The sequence below is a fragment of the Myripristis murdjan genome, chromosome 17 (genome assembly GCF_902150065.1).
Source record: "Myripristis murdjan chromosome 17, fMyrMur1.1, whole genome shotgun sequence".
In the NCBI taxonomy this organism is placed as follows: domain Eukaryota; kingdom Metazoa; phylum Chordata; class Actinopteri; order Holocentriformes; family Holocentridae; genus Myripristis; species Myripristis murdjan.
Genome location: NC_043996.1, coordinates 641,580 through 650,038, shown reverse-complemented (window position 1 = coordinate 650,038; position 8,459 = coordinate 641,580). Strand labels below are relative to the sequence as shown.

General features: G+C 40.7%; 2 protein-coding genes across 2 annotated transcripts in view; one reads left to right on the top strand and one right to left on the bottom strand.

Annotated features, from left to right (window-relative positions):
* Window positions 1-228: 228 nt before the first annotated feature.
* LOC115375216 (uncharacterized) overlaps window positions 229-8,459 on the top strand; it is a 15,148-nt gene continuing 6,917 nt past the window's right edge. Inside the window, exons 1-4 of the mRNA XM_030074605.1 lie at window positions 229-462; window positions 1,955-2,099; window positions 2,960-3,055; window positions 4,601-4,745. Of these exons, the coding sequence (XP_029930465.1) occupies window positions 363-462; window positions 1,955-2,099; window positions 2,960-3,055; window positions 4,601-4,745 (486 nt within the window). The 5' untranslated portion in view covers window positions 229-362. The remainder of the gene's footprint in view (window positions 463-1,954; window positions 2,100-2,959; window positions 3,056-4,600; window positions 4,746-8,459) is intronic.
* Window positions 7,159-8,459, bottom strand: part of odr4 (odr-4 GPCR localization factor homolog) — a 23,913-nt gene continuing 22,612 nt past the window's right edge. Inside the window, exon 15 of the mRNA XM_030074600.1 lies at window positions 7,159-7,171. The gene's annotated coding sequence lies outside the window, so the exon portion shown is untranslated. The remainder of the gene's footprint in view (window positions 7,172-8,459) is intronic.

The following is an 8,459-nucleotide window of genomic DNA, read 5'->3' as shown; positions in this document are numbered from 1 at the left end:
TGGGATTCTTCACTAAATGGCTATTTGTCTTCATCTTTGTCTTCAAATGAAAGACATAAATTATGCATTTGACTGACACAGTATGTTATATTAGAATTTTTTTTGCCACTCCTGTCTGCTACCGTGTAAAATTTCCATGCAACCCTTTGGCCTCCCCGTGAATATTTTTCTAGATCCACCCTTGCGCTAAGACGTGGAAAAGACCTGCTGTCGAAGCCTTCAACTCGGAAACAGGACATTACGAGGAGCTCTTGAAGGCAGCACCACTTGGCAGCAAATAGCCAGTCTGCGTCGATGGTTCTGGACTTTCGACATTTACAGACAAAGATACAAACATCCAGCAGTTTGACCACGGACAAATAATGCAGCTCAACAGTGTCTGTCGTGCTGTTTTCATTGTGTTGTGTGCGCTGGTGTTTGTAGTAGTTTTAATCTTCAACTATCTGGCGGGGACGGGTAAAGGTGAGTTAAGTATTTGCAGCTGTTTTCTATCTGTTACGGTTTCATATAGCGACTGCAGTCTCCAGTGCAATATTCATTTCCAAAAAAGTCTTTGAGACTTATTTACAGCTTCAAAGCGACACAGTCGATATTAAACATAGTGTAAATTCAGTTTTCGGGGATTTCCGAGTCTTTGTGTTTTTGTGAATCTCCGGGCTCCTCCGTGGTTAACTCCATTAATACAGCAGAGCTTCAGTTATTAAACGTGGTTGCTCTCGCCCTCTGCGGTGCGTTTTGGTGGGAATAATAGTGGGAATTAGCATATAACTTATTGCAAAAGATGATTACTTATTCGAATAACGTATGCCTGATGTGTTAAATGTGTGCCGAATGGAAGGCTGGCCCCCGTAAGTTAAGAACGTGATATAACCTATGCTGTAAGAGGGGTATAAAGGTGCCGCGTGTAGGGATTTCACTTTGTTATTTATATTGTCCAAGGCTAAGGGAGACTCTTGGGAATGGGGAAGTGTTGGCCGCTGGTTATGTTCTTACACAATGATAATTTCTGTTCCAAGGACAGTTTACTGCCCGGGTTTCCTCCCTGAGTCTGGAAGGAAAAGCTTACCTCACAGATGTGAGTTTATTTGAAGAAAAACGAGTCGGGCTGGTAGCCTATATGCGACAGACTAGAGTCATAACAAAAAGAATGCAGTGAACTTGGAAGAGCAAGGCTCTTTGGTTAGAGCTGCGGTTCTGTATGGAATCCTAATGACTCATCACAGAACCCCATGATTTGTTAAAAGCCAAAAGCCAAGCCAAAACAACAACTAGTAAACAAGAATAAATAATCCAGTTGCCTATGGTCCCTGAAAAGTTTCTTTGTAATGTAACAGTAACATAAAACATGCATTATCTGCATCTGATTTGGAACATGTAATACAGTCTTTGAGTGTTCTTAAATAAGACTAAGAACAACTTTTAAAAAGTCTTAAAAAGTCTGAAGATGCATTTTACATCTTCAGACCCCCACTGAAGTTGTTAGACATCAGGCAAAACAACATTCTCCCTCAAGGTAAAAGACTTTTTTCAAGTCTTCTTAACTTCATAACAAATTTACTAGCGAACTTGTGAGGCTAGCTTTACTAGCCTCACAAGGTCATGATTTGGGTATAAAATGGTTGGCTAGTTCAAGATGAACAAGCTATAATTAAGCTAAAATTTGTGAATGTACAGCAAGCACATGGAAAGCCATCCCCCAAACCTGCTTTTTTTTTTTTTTGGAAATTACATATAAGGGAGGTTACCATTAGGGATGAGCAAGTACACCACTATCTGTGTATCTGTTCAACCATCTACATTATCTGTATCCTTATCTTTTTAAGTCAGCCAACTTTGTGGTAAACTCCAAGGGCATGTGAGCACTCAAGTGGACAAAAATTAATTATTAAAAAAAAAATAAAATTAAGGGTTTTGATGTTTTGATGTTTTCAGTTGTGTATCTGTTGTTTCCCAGCTCCATTCCACTCCACTACTGGTAATGTGTCAGGCCGCTATGAGACAGACATCACTCCAGCTGGCTGGACCTTCTCTATCTGGGGCGTCATCTACACCTGGCTGTCCCTCATGGTCATATACATCACCACCTATTCATGTAGAGGGTAAGCTACTGATGAAATGCAGTCACAATGCATAATTTGCAGATCCAACTTGTTGCTCATTTCTGTTTGCTTAACTGATAATACTGATAATACCTTCTATGTATTGTAGCCAAAGGTAAGCAAAGTATTCCTTTAAGTTGCTTGTCTGTTAGCCTATTTTATTCACATCCAAATTTGCTCTGTTTTGTGTTAGCTGTTCTGTTGGACAGTAGTGGTGCTATCTTCCTCTCATCGTTACTGAGTGCTGGATACTGGCCGGATACAAAAGCTGACACTCATTCGTAAAACTCATTATGTAGGAAAATGTAAATGTCTCAACTCTAGTTTGCAATTCTCAAACCAGAACCCTGTCAGGCTCAACCCGATCACGTTGGTCCAGGCGCAGATTATTTAATTATTCCTGCAGGTTTGAGAGCTGGAGGAGAGCTTAAGATACAAGATGTCCTTCAACGCATCCTGGGACACATGTCTGTTTACACTTCAAATGCGATGTGTGAATGTGGCCTGAGCAATCAGATCTTAAGACACACTGAGGACGCATTGGGTGCTGTTTACACCTGTACGTAGTGCTGACCAGTGTGATCAGATCACCCACGTTGGAACCAGGGCCTATCTCTACAGGAGAGGGAGAGGAGACAGTCCGGTTGGGGTGGGATGAACTGGGCTATAAATTGTGCTACATATCAGCATTAGTATTAGGAGCATCTAGCCAGTGTCCAGAACTCATTAACAATGAGAGGAAGATAGCATCACTACTGTCCTACAGAACAGTGAAATAAAATCACATTTTTCAAAATGAGTGAGCTATTCCTTTAACAGACCAACATACAGGTTAAGCTGACCTTTCTCTCTCTTTGCAGAACCTGGGCTCTGTGTCTTCTGCCGTACGCCTTCTATGGCAGCTGGCTGGCCAACATAGTGATGAACGTGATCTGGCTGCTGCTGTGGGACAGAGAGTATGTACTGCTACTACCGCTACCACCACCAATGCTACTACTGCAACTACTACTACTTCTACTACCACGACTATTACTGCTACTACTACCACCACAGCTACTACTACTACTACTACTACTGTTACTACTGCTATTACTACTACTACTACTACTACTACTGCTACTACTACTGTCACTACTACTACTACTACTACTACTACTACTGTTGCTACTTCTACTACAAATTCTACCACCAATACTACTACTACCACCAATATTATTACAACCACTAATACGATTACTACTGCTATTACCACCACCACTACCACTACCACTTCTACTACTACTGCTATTACCACAACCACTACAACTACTGCTACTACTGCTATTACTACTGCTATTACTACTACTACCACTACTACTACTGCCATTAACACTACCACCACCACCACTACAACTACTACTACTACTACTACTACTACTGTGACAGTACAGCTAGTCTTTTACTATCACTACCACCACTATGACCACTAATATTAATACTGTCACAAGTGCTGTTACTACTATTACCAGTGTTAATGCTGCTATGATGACAAGTACTGTGATCATTATTACTATTTTTGCTACTACTGATATTAACCTGTTGAAACCCAGGGGTCTGTGAGTTGAATGGTTTTCTCTTATTTATTTTTATTTTTCATTTGTTGTGTGTAATTTTGTGGTAATTTTATGAAAGAATTCAAGTGAATTGGCTCAGGTTTTGTTGAAACCTGGACAAATTCACCTCATGTGTTTCAAAAACACAGAGATAGGGGTTAACAGAGCTGAGGTTCAGTACCAGTGACTCAGCTCCTCCTTTGCTGGGTGCCAAGATTTCTGGCTTTCATCTCACTGGTGGTTTTTGGAACTCTGTAAATGTGGAGTTGCACTGGGTTTTGGAACAAAAACACCACACCCAACTCAGTTTCAAGACTCTCAATACCTCCCACACCACCAAATTTTTCAGGAGAGCAGGAAATGGTGTGGGAATGAAGCACTTAATGCATTTTTTTTGCCCTCACTGACTACATGGCAGAGCTGCCTCCCAGGCTGTGGTTATAGTTAGTTATCATGGAGTATATCGATGGGAGAAAACACCCCACCAGCTAATTCAGAAGGTACTGGAATACTACTAAGTACCACCAGAGGTAGTCAAGGTTGTCACACCATACCTGTCAACATTTGAGTAGTTTTTGTGTCGTTGGGGGGGGGGGGGGGGGGGGATGGGTTGTTCCTACATCAGCTTAGTTATTATCTTAAATCTCAGATCAACTACCCTTTAAGGTTGGCCTTTGTTGTTACTGGGGCTTGGTACCCAAGATGTATGCTAACCTCCCATGAGAAATAACTGATAGCTTAATCAACAATGAAAAGAATAATTAGTTGCCCTCATAACTCTAGCAGTGATCCTAGTAAAAGCACCAGCAGTAGTCATTATAATAGCAGTAACAAATATTAGCAGTATTAATGTGAGATCCAAACCTGAGTGCTGATGTGAACCACTTGCACTGTCTGTTTCTCCTGCAGGATGATGGTGGTTGCTCTGGTTGTGCTGGCACTAATAGCAGTCTCCAACTACAGTGCCTTGTTCTTCTGCTGCTTTGCCACGGATTACTATGGACTCTGGCTCAAGACATATTATCCCAAAGACCTTTTCTGTCTCAGAGTGCTGGTAAGAATGTGTTTGTGTGCACACACATGCCTGTATTTGCTCATGTAATACACCGATGGTCCTATTGGCAGATTTGTAGACTAAAGACATACAGGATACATTCACGAAATCTTATGTCATTCTAACTTTAGAGCTATATAAGTAAAAGTGTCAGATTTTGACATGTCGTTTTGGGCCAATCTGTGAAGCAATCAGTGTAAAAAAGTGTAAAAGACTTCAGCTGTGAGATGCATCATTCTGCCATATTTCTTCAAAATCCAATCAGCAGCGCAGTGTTTCCTCTGAATTCATTTAGCAGTGGTGCATCACCACCACCAGGGAACTGCCACCACTGCAAGACAAAATGTCATTTTAAAATGGACATTGTAATTTAGTCTTGATCTAAAATAACTATGACAGAAAAAGAACATACTGATGCATAAACATAAAAAATATCATACATGATTTAGTAAACATGGAGGAATACCAGAGGCAGAGGTGGTGGCCACAATGACTCCGTTTACATGCACACCATATTCCGGTTCAGGTCAATATTCCGGTTAAGGTAACTGCGTTTACATGTTACTTGGCATATTCCCGTGTTTCGGCGTATTCCACTCTCTTATGCAATGCGACACTCAGCTGCGGGGGGGCAGTAGTACGCGTATAGGCGTCTGGTCTGCCGGAAATACAGAAGAAGTCTTCTTCTTCTTCTGTTGCTATTTCTGTGTTTTTTCCCCATCTATACAGTGGTGGAAAAAAGTTTTCGGACACCCCATTCATTGTGAAATATTGCATTAAGAATCACTCTTAGGTCTTCAAGTGCAGTTTCTTTTAGTACAGTCACAGCCTAAATACTAAACAAATCCTAAAAAAGCCATTTAAAACTTCAAATTGATTGGTTCCATAAAAATACATAAGAAATTTTGAGTATTGGGTCATTTTGGTACCAGTGACGAAGGTCGTTCTTTTTATTAAAAGACACAATTTTTGTTGCCAAGCTTGGTGTCTATATAAAGCCAGCACATCTGAAAGTTCTTCAGACACAAAAATGGCTAAAACAAGGAACCTAATGCAGGAAACACGCCTGAAGATAAAGATTCTCAGCCAGGAAGGGTACAGCTGCCGCCAGATAGCCAGGAAGTGCAGATGCAGTCCTTCAGCAGTTGGATCCACTCTGCAGAAATACAGACGAACCAACAGCTTGGAAGACAAACCAAGATCTGGGCGTCCAAGGGTTTCTTCAGCAAGAAATGACCGCATCCTGATCCACATGTGCAGGCAAAACCACCGAATGACATCACAGGAGCTTCAGCAGCAGTGGTCAAACCAAACTGGTGTCCAGTGTTCCAGCCGCACTGTACGTGGCCGACTTTTAGATCATGGCTTAAGGTCCTACAAGGCTATCAAGAAGCCCCTGATCAATGAGAGACAGAGGCTAGCCCGGCGTCGTCGGCCCAGGCACACAAGAACTGGACAGCCAGGAACTGAAAGAAGATTCTGTGGTCAGAGGAATTTGTCAAGAATTTAGTTTTGTTAGTTTTTCTTGTAAACAATAAACAAAAAAATATCATTTGTATTTGTTTGTATCTGTCTAATGCAGCCACACCTTTTGAAACACAAAAAAGATTTTTCCACAAATATTTCATGATAATATTTGAGATTGTGTAAAATTTTAAGGGTGTCCGAAAACTTTTTTCCACTGCTGTATACTCCATGATATTTAAGTCTTTCATTAGCTGAAGGCAGACTGCAGTCTCCTGGCTCTTGCTGCTCTTCTCCATGCTGTAGTGTGTGCCATGTCGTTTTCCCCGCTTGCAGTAACCATAGCAACAAAGACGCCCCAGAATTCCTTGCGAATTGAGCATGCGCAGTCGTGACTGAATCAGGAGCATTCAGGGCATTTTCCGACTAAGGTGTTTACATGCCCCAATATTCCGGTTGGAACAGGCATATGCCAGGGGTCTTATTCGGAATTCTCTCCAACCGGAATATGACCTTAATCGGGTTCGGTGCGTGTTGACATGACACGTGCGCAACCGGAATATTGTGAATATTCCGAATAATACCGGAATATGGTGTGCATGTAAACATAGTCAATGAAGTAGAAAAAAAAAAAAAAAGAACACAAAGTGTGAACTTTTGTTGTAGTAGTGATCCACTGATTTTGCCAGAATTAGCTCTTCAGGCTGGCTGTTGCAAAGCAAATGGACCTGGATAGTAGACAGTCACTATTCAACAGCTCAACATTCCATTGTTTTAGCCCATTTACTATTCTGTGCACATATTCTACCAAACATTTTCCAAAGCTGTATGTTTTTGGGATTTTTTTAAACAGCTAGTATTTATAGCTGGAGGACATGGACAGTTGCATTTAGTTTGAAAGCTTCTCTCCTTGGCAGGAACCATTTTCTAGCTGACACAAACATGCAGTTGTGTGGGTGTGTCTGCTTGGAAAATTTGACAGAATAATGATGCATTCACATGCCTTTGGATAAGTTGGAAAGACAAGTATCCCACTTGATTTTAGCAAGATTATCATAACTTTCAAAAACCAGAAGCAGACAAATCTGAATCACCCCTCTCAGGATGTCCATGTTTGCTTGTTTTCTGTCTTCTGGTTTTGACTTTACAACAGAATAGCAAATGAATCCAAGGCTATTTGGCCTCTGGCTTCAGAGTCCTGTTGATGCAGCCTCTCACCAACATGTGTATGACTTGCAGATGTTTTCAGTCAATACACAAATTAAACTGCAAGTTTCAACTGCCTGCAAGTTGTGTTTTGTACCCTAAATAAATGTAAACAAACAGCTTCTTGTAAAGGAGGAAAACACATTCACATCTAATAAAAAGCACAGTATGCTGTGGAAAATGGTCAGTAGTAATGTGAAGTACACTGGAATTGTAGTAAATGAGCTAAAATGCTCAAAAACACGATCCTGACATGATCCTTACATAAAGTCCGCAATTTGGAAATGTTGTCAACACCAGCAGAATGTCTGCTGCAGTGCCCTCTGGGGTTGAAACTTTCATACAATGTGCATATCATGTAGTCACAGCTGCCACCGGCCGTTAACAGCTGCTAAAATACACTCTGCTATATCACTGTTTGGGTGTCACCAGAAGTACAAAATGCCCAAAATTTCCTACCCCCCACAGGGAAGTGCAAAGACGTTTTCTGCCTCAAGAAGTTTTCTGCCTTAAGTTATTTAGTGTTGAAGTTATCTACAGATTTGAGTTGCTCCATCTGGCAGTCCAACAGGTTTATTTCCTGCCATGGTCACATGATTAGTTTAGTTGAGTTTATCAGATAGGGGCTATGAGCAACAAAATTGTTTTTCCTCATACTTTTACTGAAGAAAGTTCATGATTCAGTAAATATATATAGCATGTACAATGCTCATGTCCTTGCAATTATTATTGATCTTTATATTTTTTACACCTAGTGACACAAACAGAAAATGTGTATTTATACATATTCACCTATAGGTAATAACATATGTACTTGTAAACACACATGACTACACATGAATATAAACACATATATTCATGTGTGTACACTAATACACCGGCATACATGCATGGATAAATAAAATAAAAGAGGTGTTAAATGTGCTAACTTAATTGTGGTGGTGGGTGGGGGAGTTGTATTTGGGCGTCTTCTCCTCCTGTAACTTGTGTACACTGCATTGAGTATGTCTCTGGATTATTGTTTGTTTTCTATATATCTGCCCT